The sequence below is a fragment of the Trachemys scripta genome, chromosome 11 (genome assembly GCF_013100865.1).
Source record: "Trachemys scripta elegans isolate TJP31775 chromosome 11, CAS_Tse_1.0, whole genome shotgun sequence".
Lineage (NCBI taxonomy): Eukaryota > Metazoa > Chordata > Testudines > Emydidae > Trachemys > Trachemys scripta.
Genome location: NC_048308.1, coordinates 180,684 through 197,763, shown reverse-complemented (window position 1 = coordinate 197,763; position 17,080 = coordinate 180,684). Strand labels below are relative to the sequence as shown.

The window sequence follows — 17,080 nt, the reverse complement described above, 5'->3', positions numbered from 1 at the left end:
GGCTGTGAGGAACTTCCGAGACCTGAACAAGTTAGGGGAACGGGACAAACGATGGCAGATGACATTTCATGTTGACAAATGGAAAGTAATACACACTGGAGGGGAAAAAATTAAACTACTCTACCTTGCAGGAGTCTAAATGAGCTGTATCAACCCAAGAAAGGATTTGGGACGTAGTGATACGGAGTTCAGTGGAGACCTTGCTCAATATGCAGATGTGGTCAAAAGAGGATGTTTGAATACAAAGAAAAAGGGACAGAATAGTACAGAAAATATTACAAGGCCGGCTTTCATATAACTCAGTGGTGCCGCCTCCTCTGGGCCCCGTGTCCCCACCTCACACGGGATTCTGTAAAGCTGGAGGGAGCTCAGAGAAGAGCAGAGCGATGTAGGCACTCAGGGACTCACCAGCGGGGTTTTAGCACCGCGACCTGATGAGGAAAGATGCTCTAGAAACACCTCTAGTGAAATGAAAGATACCAGCTCAGCACAATGATTTCCATCTGCCTGGCTCTACAACCTATTCATTGCTAGAGCAATTAGTGTCCTGGGTGGCCCTAAGGAATGTGTGCAGTGCACGCAGACTGCGGTGCACAGCTCAGGCAACGTACAATGAATAACAAACAAAGGCAGACAGGGAAAGAGTTAATGGTGAGAGCAGCACCCTGGGTAACAGGAAGGATTGGCAAATAAGGGGTTAAACCATCTTTTCCACTTGTTGCCTGTGGTTGATTTTTGTAACCAACCGCAGGCCTCAAATGCCAAGTGCAAAGTCCTGACATCACAATCAGCCTCCCCTGGTCTCCAGGCAGCGCCGGCCAGGCAGGGCTGGGCTCTGCCGTGTGTCGTGAAACCAGAGCGAGGTGGAGTGTGACTATGACACAGCCAGCAGCACGGCCTCTTCCGACACAGGGAGGTATGGCGGAGCGGTACGTGTGGGGCTGAGGTCCTGGGGAGCTCAGTGGAGAAGGGCGGATGCTGAGCTAGGCAGTGGTCAGACAGTGGCTGATGCAATTGGTGCAGAGCAGAGAGTGGAAAGGGGATGTAGGAAGAAGCCCAAGGGTCAGACAAGGGCTGGTCTCCTGGGCATGGGCCTAATACCCACCACCTAGGGAGCCTGGCCCCGCGCTCTGCCCTGGGAAGGGCCATAAACCTCAGCCAACAGTGAGCTCAACACCCTTCCCACCCCAGCAGGTCTCCCCTGCCAGGACAGGGATGGGTCTGGCTTGTGGGCTGTGGGCTAAAGCTCACCAGCACGTCTTAGAACCTCAGCGAGGAAGGCTGGTCAGATCTCACCCAGAGAGGTGACATCTGTCCTGCCCTAGCCCAGACCTGCTGTCAGGGAAATGGCCAGTCTGGCCCATGCCCGGCCAGGCTTGTCTGTGGAGCAGAGAAATTCTAAATTGGTTGAAGTGGAAGCAGCTGGGGTTCATCTGGCAGCAGGAACGGCTCGGTGGCTCAGGCCTTCGTGGGCATGATGGTGGGGAAGGAAAGAAGCCTTCTCCACGGCCACCAGAGCCAGGGCAGAAACTTGTCTCTGAGCTGCCATCTGCCAGACTCAGCGGAAGACAACCATTGCCAGTTGCCATCTGCCGTGGCTCATGGTATAACAAGGTGGCCTGGGAGGACTGGGAAGAAGGGTTGTCTTGTGGGCAGTGCATTGGCCTGGGAGACCCTGCATGCATGCATGACCAATTACAGGGGGAACGGCTTTATCGCATAGTGTGAGCACGACAGACAAGGAAGCTAGGGCCCAACTGCTAGTCCCCAAAAGTGCATAGGCAGGAGGTACTCCACTTGGCCCACGAGGTGCCCTGTGCAGGGCACCTAGGGAGAGAGAAAACCTTTGACTGCCTCATGGCTGGCTTTTACTGGCCTGGGGGGTCCAGGATGTTGCAGACTCCTGAGTGCCTTGGCCAGACTGCCAACTCTCAGGGGCTAAGGGGTCAAACCGGCACCTCTTGTCCCATTGCCCCTAGCAGAAACCCCCTTTGAGAGGACAGGGTTAGGTCTAGCTGGCCCCTTAGAAAAGAGCTCGGCAGGCCATCAATATACATTGGTAATAGTGGCTTATGCAACACATTATCCAGAAGCGATTCCCTTGCGATCTATCAACGCAAGCACAATAGCAAGTGAGTTAACGAAACTCTTGGCCATGGGAAATCTTGACCGACCAGGGACCCAACCTTACATTCAACCTGATGCAGGATATGTGTAGTCTCCTGAAGACAGCCGAGTTAAAAACATGGTCCTACCAGCCACAGACTCAAGGCTTAGTGGGACGTTTTAACAAAACCCTCAAGGGGATGTTGAAGAAGTTTGTCGTCACAGACCCCAAGCACTGGGATCACTGTTGCCTCTGTTACTATTTGTTATCCAGGAGGTTCCCCAAGCATCCAGGGGTTTCCTCCCTTTCAGCTTGTTATATGGCAGACAGCTCCGGGACATCCTCAATTTATTACGGGAGTGCTGGGGAAGTCAAGGGCCACGAGCAGAAACACCGAGTCCAATACGTCTTTCAGTTGCAGAAGCAGCTGGAAAGGTTGGGGGCATTTGCCCATCAGAGCCGACAGGAGGCTCAACATCATCAGGCAGTGACATACAACCACGAAGGCTGGTTAGGAGAGTTCAAGCTGGGGGACCAAGTTCTTCTGCTGTTGCCAAGCACAGAGTCCAAGCTACTGGCCCAATGGCAGGGACCTTTAGAGGTACTGCAACTTGTACCTCATAATCAGCTGGGCTACAGCACCCAGGCAAAAGAAAAGACACCCACATCTGCGATGTCAACCTACTAAAGACCTGGTGTGACGGGCAAGCCTTCTGTATCACCCCACTCGCCATTGACCCTGGACTGGGACCAGAGATTCCAACAACAGAGGCTAATAACGCTGTCAAATTAGAGGAGATGCTTGGGGCTGAACAAAAGGCCCAGATGGGTCAGCTGGTACAAGCACTCCCTCAGGTATTCTCTGCCCTGCTGGGCTGTACCCACCTGACATATCATTGCACAGAGACCTGCCCTGGACAGAGGGTGAGGGAGATCCCTCGGCCCCTACCCAAGACGACGTGGGACACCATGAAGACTCAATCCAAGAAATGCTAGACTTGGGTGTGGTGGAGGAATCCCACAGTGGATGGCCATTCCCATCCTACAACCACCTGCCCAGTAGTCTCTATTTTGAGGATAATTATTGTTTAGTAGTATTGTGGTAGCACCTAGGAGCCCCAGTCATGGACCAGGGCCCCTTTGTGCTAGGAGCTGGACAAACACACAACAAAAAGATGGTCCCTACCTGGAAGAGCTTGCAACATAGGTTTATTGGGGTTGAGTTCACCCTCTTCCTGCAGACACTGGCTAAGGCTTTAATTGCACCATGGGAGTCAGAGGAGATGGTGATTTAGAGCAAAGGCACCACACCCCCTAGCAACCTTCCCAGCAGCCATATACACAGTGAACCAAAGAGAGGAGAGAATGGAGCCCTACTGAGCCCCACATGCGAGAGCCTTCAGGGGAGGAGAGCAACCAACAGCAAAGCCACTCCGAAGCAGCCTCATCCACCGTTCCCACAACATCACCTGGTAGTCAGCAGGATGGAAGGCAGATGATACGTCTAATTACAGTATCAGCACTGAGACCTGACACTTGGATATTTCTTGAACCTGCAGAGACTGAAGCTCTATAAATAGCCCAGAAAGACTAGGGAGCCGTTGTGATGGAGGTGGGGTTGACTGTTTATGAATACTGTCCATGAGCTGGTTATCGGGATAGCTACTGCAGAGCTGTATTGGGGTACTGCAGCATTTATAGTACGCACACACTGGTTTCGTAAAATGATTGACTAGGAGGGCTGTTAGGGGAAAAGGCAAAACAATGGCTGCAGATAAGAGAACTGATTGTGGTAGACAGGTCAGGGTCATTAAGAAAAGGCCCGAGCTATTAGCTGTGAATATGCTACTTCTGAGTTCTAGCAGTTACAAGTATTGGGTCGTCACTAGATAGAAATGATACAATTGTCAATAACAATGCAGAAAAGGCAAAAGTGTTCATTCAATATTTCTGTTCTGTAGTTGGGAAAAAGCCAGATGTAGTCATATCAGATGATGATGAAACACTTTCCATTCCAGCAGTACCCCAGGAGGATGTTAAACAGCAGTTACTAGAAGATAGACATTTTTAAATCAGCAGGTCTGGAAAATTTGCATCCAAGAATTTTACAAGAACTGGCCGAGGAGCTCTCCGGACTGTTAAAGCTAATTTCCAATAAGTCTTAGAACAGTGGGGAAGTTCCAGAAGACTGGAAGAAAGCTAATGTGCCAATATTTTCAAAAGGGTAAATAGGACGCCTGGGTATTTACAGGCCTGTCAGCTTGACATCGATCCTGGGAAAAATAATGGAATGGCTCATACGGGATTCAATAAAGAATTAAAGGGAGGTGATATAATTAATGCCAATTGACATGTGTTTATGGAAAATAGATCCTGTCAAAGTAACTTGATTTTTTTAGGAGAATACAAGTTTGTTTGATAGAAGTAACACAGTTGATGTAATATACTTAGACTTCTGAAAGGCATTTGATTTGGTACCAGATGACATTTTGATTAAGAAATCAGAATGATGCAAAATCAACATGGCACACATCAAACCAGATGAACAGATAGGTTTCAAAATGTAATTGTAAAAGGGGAATCTTCATGAAGAGGGCGTGTTTCTAGTGGATTGGTACTTGGTCCTGTGCTATTTAACATATTTTTCAGTGGCCGGGAAGAAAAGGTAAAATCCTCACTGATAAAGTTTGCAGACGATAGGAAGATTGGGGGAGCAGTAAATAACGAAGAGGACAGGTTACTGACAGAGAGCCATCGGGATTGCCTCGTAAGATGGGTGCAAGCAACTAATATGAGTTTTAACATGGCCAAATATAAAGTCATACCTCTAGGAAGTGACTGACGGCCACACTCGCCGGATGGGGGCCTCTATCTGGCAAGCAGTGACTCTGAATAGGACTTGAGGGCCCTGGTGGATAATCAGCTGAACATGAGCTCCCAGCACAATGAGGTGGGCAAATGGGTTGTGATCCTTGGATGTCTATACAGGGGAATCTAAGCAGTAGGGATGTTATATTACCTCTGTATCTAGCACTGGTGCGACTGCTACTGGAATACTGCATCCAGTTCTGGTGTCTACAATTCAAGACGGATGTTGGTAAATAGGAGTGGGTTCACAGAAGAGCACGCCTGATCATGGGACTCGAGGAGTTCAATCTGTTTAAATTAACAGAGAGAAGGCTAAGGGGCGACGTGATCACAGTCCGGAAGTACAATGTGGAGTGAGATAACAGAGGGTTCTTCACTCTAGCAGACAAAGGTGTAACAAGATCCTGTTGGGTGAAAAATGATATCCACTTTGACTTAGGCTTCAATAGTTCCTTTTAGCTTTTATTTGTATGTTTTCAGACAACACTTATCTATGAATAGGGCCCTACCAAATTCATGGTCCATTTTGGTAAATTTCACAGTTATGGGATTTTTAAAATCTCAAGTTTCATGGTTTCAGATATTTAAATCTGAAATGTCACAGTGTTGTCACTGTGGGGGCCCTGACCCAAAGAGGGGTCGTGGGGGACGGCGCAAGGCTATTGTAAGGGGCTCGTGGTATGGCCACCCTTACTTCTGCGCTGCTGGTGGCAGTGCTGCCTTCACAGCTGGGCAGCTGGAGAGCGGCGGCTGCTGGCCGAGAGCCCAGTGTGAAGGCAGCACCGCCACCAGCAGCAGCGCAGAAGCAAGGGTGGCATGGGATGGTATTGCCACCCTCACTTCTGCGCCACCACCAGAGTTGGGTCTGCCCCGGCCGCAGGGGAAGAGGAAGTCCTGTCCCTCTGTAGCCTGGCTGGGGATAGCAGCTGGAGCCTGGCCAGGGTAGGCTTCCCCAGCCAGGGCACCCGTAGCCCTGCTCCTCGGGGCCTTGGGTTGTCTGTGTGGGGGTCGGAGGGAGACCAGAGAGCCTCCCGACCATGGCACCCTGATTGGTCGCCTGTGTCGCCCACCCATAAGGCTGGCCCTGCCCTCCCCAAAGTGACACCCCCACATACCATGCCACCCTCAGTTCTGCACTGCGGCTGGCAGCAGCACTGCATTCAGAGTCGGATGCCCGGCCAGGAGCCACTGCTCTCTGGCCTCCCAGCTCTGAAGGCAGCGTAGAAGTAAGGGTGGCAATACCATGACACCCCTACAATAACCAGATTTCACGGGGGAGATGAGATTTCACGATCCGTGATGTGTTTTTCAGAGTCGTGAATTTGGTAGGGCCCTACCTATGAATTACATATACATGCAAAAGTAGATAAGGCAAGAAAAGTAAGTGATCACAACCCTGTTCTCAAGGAAGGTAAATTCTTTAAATCTCTGATCCCTGCTATGTTTATTCCTGTGTCTTCACCACTCTCTCGTTAATCACCTGTCTTTCATCCTCTCTTCCACAACGTTGCACAGACTCCTTTTACCAAGTTACCTTAGCTATGTACCGATCTATTCTAAACCCCTCATTAAGACATTCTCACGCATATGTCACAATAACTAACCTAAACAAATACATTTTTGCTTATCCTGCTACAATGTACTTTTAGCTGTCTACTTCTGTCATCCCTACTGGTTCCATCCAGTTTTTTGTTTTTAAATCTTATAGTAGTTGTAATTCTTCTTACTGATCTGTTTTTGTGGCCTTGGGTTTTTACTTGTTAGCTTGTGGGGATGGGGAAGGAAGAGGGACACCCCTGGAGTTAACAATTCCATCTCCACACTCTGCTTCACTCTGCTATTTGCATAGGCCATGCATTTTACAGATAAAGTCACAATAACCAGTTTCATGGTTTATATAACCCTGAAGCTCTTTCAGCTAAATGCTGAAATGCTGCATTAGCACAGACAAATACCAAAAGCAAAGATCCCTTTATATTTTCTTACAATGCTCTATATAATATTCATTTCTCTAACATTATTTAGTACATATATTTGACTAGCACAATACATTACCGAGCTCTCTAACAATCCAAGGGCTGGAAGCTAAAACTAGACAAATTCACCCTGACAGAACTGCAGGTACCTACCGTAGCCCAGCCAGGCCTGTTGGGGTTCGCATGGTTGACACACAGGATGTTGTAGCCCAGGTCCCAGTGGAAGAGTGGGAGACTCATGGGCTTCCACCCCAGCAAAGGGCAGGGCACAAGGCCTACCAATTGTGGGGTGCACTCAGGGACACTGGAAAAGCGGTAAAAGGTACAGGTAGCCCTGTCACCATGACAGTACTGATGGGCAAGGAGAAGAGGTAATTGTAATGTCCTGTTAGGCCACCGATAGGACAGGCCATCAGCTGTCCAGTAATTGCTATTAGACAAGTACAGTATGAAACACCTGCTGCAAAACTAGAGCTAGTGTCAGTACTTTAAACCAGCGGCTCTCCAAATTCCAGAGGAATGTACCCTGTCAAGAGGCTGATTGGTCGTGTGTACCCCCAAGTTTCACTTCACTTAAAAACAACTTGCTTACAAAATCAGACATCAAAATACAAAAGTGTCACAGCACACTAGCACTGAAACATGCTGGCTTTCTCATTTTTACCATATAATTATCACATACATCGATTGGACTATGACTAGTGTACTTACATTGCAGTGTATGGGATATAGAGCAGTATAAACAAGTCATTGTATGAAATGTTAGTTTGTGCTGATTTCGCTAGTGCTTTTTATATAGTCTGTTGTAAAACTAGGGCAAATAGCTAAATGAGTTGATGTACTTCCTAGAAGACCTCTGCGTATCCACAGGGTACACGGACCCTGGTTGAGAACCACTTCTTTAAACAAGGATGCTGAAATAAAAATAATGTTGAAAATGAGGCGAGGGCTCAGAAAAGTGCTACAAGGATGATCTGTGGTCTGGAAATCACACCTTACAGTGAGACGAAACGTGCTCAAGCTATTCAGCTCACTGAACATAAGGCTGAGAGGTGACCTGACCACAAGACAATCATACATGATACTTCAGGGCTCGTTCCCGTAGCAGGCAGAGGCATAACAAAATCCAGTGGCTTGGAGTTCAGTTAGCTAAATTCAGCTTTTAGAGGCAAAACATTGGCCAGTGAAGGTGGTCAGTCACTGGAGCAGCTTGCCAAGGGGTGTGGGAAATATTCCCTCATGGGGGGGCTTGAACCCAGGACTGGATGTGCTGAGAAGTTACTGGGCTCAATACAGGAAGTGTCCCTGGCTTTTAGCAGCATCCGGACTGATAGCCCCCCCCCCGGACTGGCGCCCTAGGGGTAAAGCTAATGGGCACAGCTAGCATGGGGGTCGGGGGGAGATGCCAAGGCCTGAGGAACAATAAGGGGCAGACAGATAAGGCCAGCTGGAAACACGGCCATCGAGGTGAGGGACAGTAGGAAAGGGCAGAGGGCGTCTGACTGACACTGTAGCTGGGGCTGTCTAGTTGTGTGGCTGGCCTAAGCATGAGGCAGGGGGGATGGGTTACTGAACCGTTCATTGGCCACACCCACGTGTGCAGACTATTCCTTCTCTGTCCAAAGAGAAGGATGTGCCCTACCTGCTCTCCTCATACCAGTCACCACCGAGCACCTGACCCCTCCTCGTCAATCGGCTCCACTTCTCCAGAGCCCTCTCGCCCTCCCTCCGCCCTGCTCCTCACCCGAGCAGCTGCAATCTTCTCCCAGACACACCTACCTTGCTACATCTGCTCTCTGGAGTCTCCCTGTCCAGACCTGATCTCCTCTCCTGTCCATCCAGGCTCTCTCCTCTCTTCGGCCCAGCTCTCCTCTACAGTCAGTCCCCTTTCAACTCCTCCCCCAGTCCGGCCCAGCCCTGCTTTCTATACAACCCTGTTCTCTTCGCTGCCTGGATCAGCTCTGATGTCTCACAAGGACATTCATTCTCCCTCTGGATCCTGGAAGAACATTTTTCTTCACTTTTCTCCCCTGCCTTGTAGCTCATCCCTTTGCTGACCTGTTCCCTCCCCTTATGCTGCTGGCTAAGGGAACCTCCTGGGATCCAGCTGGGTCATTCGAGGCCTGGCCCTGCCTGGAAGCTCCCTGCAGTTAGTTTGCCATCCTGTTTTTCAGCTGCATCCCTCAACTCAGGAGAAGGCTTCTGCGTCTCTTCCACCTCTACCAAGTTAATCAATGGCAAATGCATCACAGCAAAAAGGTAAGGAGGGGCCATCAGCTTCCATTCATGGTCACCTCTTAAGCCCGGAGTCTACAATTCCTGCTATTATTGTTGTTTGTTATTTATCCTGTGACAACACACATTATAGCCCCATTGCCGCTGACAGGAAAAGACGGCCCCGCCCCAGAGAGCTCCCAGGTAAGCACAGGAGGAGAGACAGCAGATAAGATGAACAAACAGGAAGGAGGAGAGAGAACAGAACAGCAGTCGAGCACACCAACTGCCTAAGCCTTTTGCAAGCCCCCCAGCGGAGGGGAGTTTAAGGGGGGATTTGAAGAAGAAGTGCAACGCAATGGCCTGATGGATCTTCATGGGAAGCGGTCATGCATAAAAGGGCAGAATGAGAGAAGACCTGGAGGTGCTTGAGGGACACCTGGACTAGTAGGGAGAGCGAGGTGGGAGTCAATATGTCAATAATGTGCAAGAGTTGACAGATAGGGCAGGGCGAAGCTAGGAAAGGCCTCAGGCAAGGCCAAGCAGCCTGAAATTGATGTGGTAGAAAAATGAATTCATCTGCCGGCTTCTGGAAAAGGAGGAGGTGGCAGCAGTGGTCAGTGTGACGGGCCAGGAAATCACTAGTAGTTTGTGTTTGGGGCGGTGCCGGATGGGGGGCCAATGGATGCAGTGAGCTGGCAGGACACAGCATCAGAACAGGAAGAGGTTCGTGGTAGCAGCATTTTGAACAAACTTGCAGGGGCAAGATCAGGTCTCAAGTGGCAAGAATTCTCTGCACAGTGGGGCACTAGGACTGTTTATTGAACTGAGCCATGTGGACTGGCTTGCTTTGTAAAGATAACATCCCAATTGTGGGGGTGTGGGGGGGGGAAATGTGTCTCCTAATGGGTGCTGCCCCTCCTTTGCCTGGGTAACTCTACTGTCTGTTTTCCAGGACTGCGGCGAATAGACAGGAGCGGGCAGATGTTGAAGGAGATGGGGAGCTGAAATCTGTTCGTGTTAACGGTAAGGAGCAAAGGACAAGGTTTTCAAAAGTGACGGATGATTTGGGGAAACCTCAGTTGTTGGGTGCCAAACTTGAGACAGTTGAAAGGGAGCCAATTGTCCAAAAGAGTGCTGAACCCCCATTCCCTGGAATCAGGGACCCTTTAAGGGGTCTCAAGTTGGGCACCCAAGAACTGAGGCTTCTAAAAATCACTAGCCATGTTTGAAACTCTCAGCCCTCCTGGAGGTCATCAGGCGCACACACACGCACACACACACACACACACACACACACACACACGAACGACCTGGTTTCACAATCCTGATACTTCTAAAGTAAAAAGCAAACAAACAAAATCAACCCCACAACACTGAAAAAAATCCAACAACCCAGAAGCCCAACCATTCAGATCTTCTCTATGAACATCGTATAGAAGTCAAAGAGGATTCAGGCAAGAGGAAAGGTTACACACAGTGCACCATATCGTAGCGGAAATATTTAAAAAACAAAAAATAAAAAACATTCCAGCAGGAAATTCAAAGTTAGTTATGCTTAAGAAAACCCAAATATTGGAAAGGGTGGAAGTGCAGTTAAAATATGGAATTAACCTTGACTCTGCCCCCATCCTCCCACCTTCTGTCTCCTCCACTCCCCTCAGAGTAAAGCAGATGTGTCAACCAGGACACACTATTTCTTTATCACAGGTAGGTACCATATTAAACCCTGGATACTTTGAGGATGTAAGCCAAGAATCCCTGGTGTATTACAACGTGTAAGGCAGGAGGTGGTGCTGTTGCTGCCTTGCTAAAGAAGGGCAATTAGTGGCTGGTCTCTGGTCAAGTGGACGGCACATACAGAGTGGTGGGTGGGAACATGCCCGTCTGTGGCATATGGGACTGTGTAGCATGGGCGGTGGCTGATTCTGTGGATGAAGATGTACAGTGTGCAGGCCTATGGCTGTCATGGAGAGGGCTGGGCTTGTAAGGGCAGAGTTAAGGTGGTTTGGGAGCCTTCACCCTGCACGTCCAGACTTTCTACAGCATGGCACGATTTAACATCGGTTTCCAATAGAAAATATTTACATTTTAGCACGTAAGAATGAGAAGAGTTGAGGCTGAGCTTTCACCTCACCTCTGCCCTCCCTGAACTCCCAGGGCTGAGCTGTGCAGCAATGCTAGTTTGTTTCCTTGTGTACAAATAAGCACATAAAAGGGGAGCCAAGCTGGCTGACGGGGTGTGTAAGCAGCACAGTCTGAGTCGATCTGCCTGAATGCTTCCTGGATGGGTGTCTCCTTAGCCACGGAGGGCAGGACTCAGCCCTCCGAACACAGTAGATAAAAATCATGATTAATTTTTTTTTTCAAACTTAAGTCATGATTTTTAAAAATACAATTTCACTCAGCTGTTCTGCTTACATGTTGCTAGGACGTTACTTTCTTCCTATTTCAGAGTCTGAGATTGTAAGTGGATGTTTTGTACTGGTTTCTTTAATTAGTTTCCTAATTATTAGTAGGGTTTCAGATTTTTCCACAGAGATTTTTTTCTACTAAGAAGTTCACACCTGAAATCCTCATCTACGCAAGAAATGACAGGGTCAGGGTCTCAACATCTGCACTGTGAGAGTAGCACAACTCAAACACTCTAAGTGCGGGGATGAGACAATGGTGTAGGTCTGGGTTTGTTAGGAACAGGGGAACTTTTGGAGGGAGAAGTGGCCTATACACGAGGGATGAGCTCCCCCATAACCAAAATGGAAGCAGACTGCTGGTGCATAAAATTAAAAAGATTGTAGAGGATTTTTTAAATTAAAGGCTGGGGGAAAGGCGACAGGTGCAGAAAACCACAGACACATCCCTTAGGGATGAATTTATTAAAGGCAGGACTCTATGTCCTAGTATATAGGAGAGGAAAGAAGTTGGTAATGTACAGGTAGGAGGTCATGAGGAACAGTCAAATGTAGAAGAGTCTCATTTAAATACATTTAAATACAACATATGAAGGCAAGAAACTAAATATTGACAAAGTGTCTCAGTGCTTATATACAGATGCTAGAAGTCTACATACTAAGATGGGTGAACTAGAATGCCTAGCATTACACGGTGGAATGAGGATAATCGATGGGACATGGTAATACCAGAGTATAGGGATGACAGAGTGGCTCGTCCTGGTGGGGGAGTGGCACTATAAGTGAAAGAAAGCAGAGAGTCAACTATAGTAAGAGTTTAAAATAAAGCAAATGGTCCCATAGACTCTCGGTGGGTAGAAATCCCAGGCTTGAATAATCAGAGTCTGGCAGTGGGGATATGCTACCGACCACCTGACCAGGATGGTGACGTCAACTGAGAAATGCTAAGGGAGGTTAGAGAGGCTACAGAAACCAGAAAACTCACTAATTATGGGAGATTTCAACTATCCCCATATTGCCTGGGAACATGTCGCCTCCGGGCAGGATGCAGAGAGAACATTTCTAGACACCATTACTGACGGCTTCTTGGAGCAGCTGGGCCTGGACCCCACAAGGGGAGAGGCACGTCTTGATTTAGTCCTAAGCAGAGCACAGGTCTGGTCCAAGAGGTGACTTTAGCTGAACTGCTTGGTAATAGCGACTATCATGTAATTAAATTTAGCATCATTGTAAGGGGAAAAATACCAAAAAAATCCCCCACCGTAACATTGACCCTTAAAACAGGGAGTGATACAGGAATGAGGACACTAGTTAGACAAAAATTAGAAAAGCTGTCGCAAGGGTAAAATGCCAGCAAGCAGCCTGGAGACTACTTAAAAACACCAGAGAGTCAAACTACACGTGTACCCCCAAATCAAAAGAGACAGTAGGAGGACTAAAAGCAGAGGCGGATTAAGGTTTCCTGGGGTTCTGGGTCAGAGCAATTGGGGGGTTCCTCCCTACCCCTTCTGTCTGTGGCCCCGCCCCTGTTCCGCCTCTTCTGCCTGCGGCCCTACTCACAACCCCTCCCCTTTCTGCCCCTTCCCGAGGCCCCCCCCCCTCTGCCCCCCCTCCAGCCCCCCAACCCCCTTTTTGCCCTTTCCCCCCCCCCCACGTCCCAAGACTGGAGAAGCTCTGTCCCTGCACCACAGCCCCAGGGCCACAGTGGGGAGTGAAAGCTCCTCCGCAGCGGGGGTCTGGGTTCTGGGGCTTCCCCCGCAGAAGTGAGAGGAGTGGTGGGGATCCACCTGGTGCTTCTGCCAGAGAGCAGGGTCAGAGCACTGGGGGCTTCCCCTGCCACCCCATGGCTTCTGCCCCTGTGGACTTTCCCCGCCCCGCTTCCTGCCAAACAGGCCCTGGGGCCACTAGATAGCAAAGGTGCTAACGGAGCACTCAAGACAGACAAGGCCATTCCAGAGAAGCTAAATAAATTCTTTGCATTGGTCTTCACTGCAGAGGATGTGGGGGAAATACCCACATGCAAGCTAGTCTTTAGGGGTGACCAATCTGAAGCACTGTCCAAAATTGATGTGTCAATAGCAGAGGTTTTAGAACAAATTGATCAAGTAACAAAGACAAGAAGACAGGATACTGGACTAGATGGACCTTTGGTCTGACCCAGTGTGGCCATCTGGAATACTGTGTCCAGTTTTGGGCCCCACACTACAAGAAGGATGTGGAAAAATTGGAAAGAGTCCAGCGGAGGGCAACAAAAATGATTAGGGGTCTGGAGCACATGACTTATGAGGAGAGGCTGAGGGAACTGGGATTGTTTAGTCTCCAGAAGAGAAGAATGAGGGGGGATTTGATAGCAGCCTTCAACTACCTGACGGGGGGTCCAAAGAGGATGGAGCTCGGCTGTTCTCAGTGGTGGCAGATGACAGAACAAGGAGTGATGGTCTCAAGTTGCAGTGGGGGAGGTCCAGGTTGGATATTAGGAAACACTATTTCACTAGGAGGGTGGTGAAGCACTGGAATGCGTTACCTAGGGAGGTGGTGGAATCTCCTTCCTTGGAGGTTTTTAAGGCCCGGCTTGACAAAGCCCTGGCTGGGATGATTTAGTTGGGAATTGGTCCTGCTCTGAGCAGGGGGTTGGACTAGATGACCTCTTGAAGTCCCTTCCAACCCTGATATTCTATGATTCATTCTCATGTATGTTCTTAAGTCACCAGGACCAGAAGGTATCACCCAAGAGTCTAAAGGAACTCAAATGTGAAATTGCAGAACTACTAACTGTAATATGTAACCTATGACTGTAATCGTCCAATCAATCCCTGCTCCCTGGCGCCTCCGCTAGGTGCAGCCCACCTGGCCACCTTAACCCTTCAAATCTGGCGGGGTTGACACCCCATCACACCACCGAAGAAAGTTACCGTGGATAGTTCTCTAAAAACATCTTCCGTTCAATGCACAGCAGTGGTCAAAAAGGCTAACAGTATGTTAGGAACTATTAGGAAAGGGATAGATAATAAGACAGAAAATATCATATTGCCACTATATAAACCCATGGGGTGGGGTGGTGAACAGAGAGTGAACTGAGGGGAGGGTGGGGGCTGGGGGACAGGCAGAACTTACATGGGGGCAGAACTGATGCGGGGACTGGAGGATAGAATTGTTGGGGGCAGAATTGGTTGCAGGGCAGGGGACGGGCAGCTGCGGGGTGAGATGTGATGGGTGCCATCCATTTGGGAGAGTGGGTAATAGTAGCCATCAGCCCGCACACTGGGGCTGGGCAGGGGCAGTTCAATGGACAGACCAAAAACCAATATCGTCTTTTAAAAACAAAACCAGATTTGGGGGCCTGACTCGTGATTTGGATCTCCTGTGGCTGGCAGTCCTGGGGATGGGGCATTTCGAGCTGGGCCTCTGGTTACTGTCCTGGACACTTTTCTTGTGGGGGGCTGAGGGGGGAGCCCAGGCTCATGGCTGCTGTGCTACAGCAGGAGAGGTGCCCGAGCTGTCTCTTCTATGAATGCTGATGAGGGTCAATTCTTGCAGGGGTGGCTGTTGACAAGACATACAAAAGAGCAGCAGGGAATGAATCTCATGCTGGGCCTATGGACCCTCGCCCTGGGCCTCACACATCTCGTCAGAGGCAAAAGAAGCCACACACCAGAACCAGATACAAGTCAGCTTCTGGTGACAAGCTGCTGGCTGGGAAGAGCAGGCCACGAGCCAGGCGAAGCTTACCACAGGAGGAAAGCAGCATACCACTGGCCAGGGAGAGCAAATCACAGACTGAAAGGAGCACACCAGGGACTGGGGAGAGTGCTCCGCAGGCCAGGGAGAGCGGGTATGAGCCATATCGGGGAGCTGAGCCGCATGCCGGAAGGAGTGAATTGCATGCTGGGAGGAAAGAGTTGCATGCCAAACTCCAATTAGCTCCCAGATACAAGGGGTCACCAGCTGGGAGGAACCAGTCGCATGACAGATGCCACAGAGCGGAGGTCGTGTGGCTAGAGTCGGCTGCTGGGTGTGATGAGCTGGGTCCTGGGTGGAGTGAACTACCTGATGATTGGAAGAGTCTCCCACAAAGTGGAAGATGGTTGCTCCTGGGTGGAACGAATTGGCAGCCAGATACAAGTCAGGTCCCAGCTGGGACGGAGAAGAGGGTGCAGGAGCAATGCTTTGGGACAGCGTGTCTAACGCGCATGACGCTCCTGGTGGGAGAGAGTCCGCTGCCCAGTGTAACAAGGACATTCCCCAGAGGAACAAATTGTCTGCTAGATGGAAAGAGACAAGTCCTGGGTGAAACCATGCATTTGCCCAGGTGGCCAAGCCAACCCCCAGGCAGGCCAGGCCAGTTCCAGTGTCCTACAACTCCACTCTTGGGCAAGAGCAGGTGGCTCCAGGGTGGAACGAGATGGAGATGGGATGGGATGAATAAGTTGCCCAGTGGAACAAGCCAGCTCTTGGATGCAATCCGTCGGCTCCAGAGTGGGGTGAATCAGCCGCCCTGCAAAATGCCTCCGCTCCCAGATATAATCAGTCAGTCCCAGGCTGGAACGAGCCAGCGCCCAGACGGAAGCGGTCCTGATGTTTCGTCCTCTGATTCCAGCTGTTCCCATAACCAGCTTCACCCCAGGGAGGGGAGAATGCTGTGAATGCTGGGACCCACTGGGACCCACTGGGAAAGAGGTTTCCTAGGGGCATTGGCCCGTGGGCAAACAGCTGTTCAATAAAGGACAGGACCCGGGCTCTCCGTCTGTCTTGATCACGCACTGAGAAGCCAGACGCTGAGGAGCTGCTTAGGCAGGAACAGGAGCAGAGCTCCCAGGGCCTTTCTGACCTCCAGAGGCCCAGTGGTGTCCTGGCATTAGGGTGCTTAGGGCCACCTCAATGCTGCTGGCGCTGCCCCCATTGGCACATGGTTCAGCTGCATAGTTATACCACGCACCTGTTGCGGACACTATAGATAGGAGGACATGGTCCTGCTCGTTGCTCTCACACGAAGGTGATGGGCCCTATAAGAGCCCAGAAAGCCCCTGGGTCCCCCCGGTGCTGTCAGGAGGTTACAGCCCCCTGACTGCTGTGGCTCGGGGCTCTGGTTTGGCTCTCTTTGAGGGATGCCTAGGGAAGGGAAAGGGAGGCGCATGCACAAGGCAGCCGGGGAAGGAGAGAGGGAGACATCACTTTGGGACATGATTACAGTAGAACTCAGCGTTACGAACACCTCGGGAGTGGAGGTTGTTCCTAACTCTGAACAAAACGTCAGGGTTGTTCTTTCAAAAGTTTATAACTGAACACTGACTTAATACAGCTTTGAAACTTTACTGTGCAGAAGAAAAATGCTGCTTCGAACCATCTTATTTTAAATGAAACAAGCCCAGAAACCGTTTCCTTACCTTGTCAAATCTTTTTTCAAACTGACCCTTTATTTTTTAGTTGTATACATTTAACACAGCACTGTACTGTATTTGCCTTTTTTGTGTGTGTCTCTGCTGCTGCCTGATCCCGTCCTTGCG

At 49.8% G+C, this 17,080-nt stretch overlaps 1 protein-coding gene across 1 annotated transcript; it reads left to right on the top strand.

The window, feature by feature from the left end:
• Nucleotides 1-8,718: 8,718 nt before the first annotated feature.
• LOC117885073 lies at nt 8,719-16,826 on the top strand. Its single transcript, XM_034786191.1, has 3 exons — nt 8,719-9,210; nt 10,121-10,191; nt 15,114-16,826. Exon 3 carries the CDS (start codon nt 15,173-15,175, stop codon nt 16,217-16,219), a length of 1,047 nt encoding a protein of 348 aa, XP_034642082.1. The 5' UTR covers nt 8,719-9,210; nt 10,121-10,191; nt 15,114-15,172; the 3' UTR covers nt 16,220-16,826.
• Nucleotides 16,827-17,080: the final 254 nt, after the last annotated feature.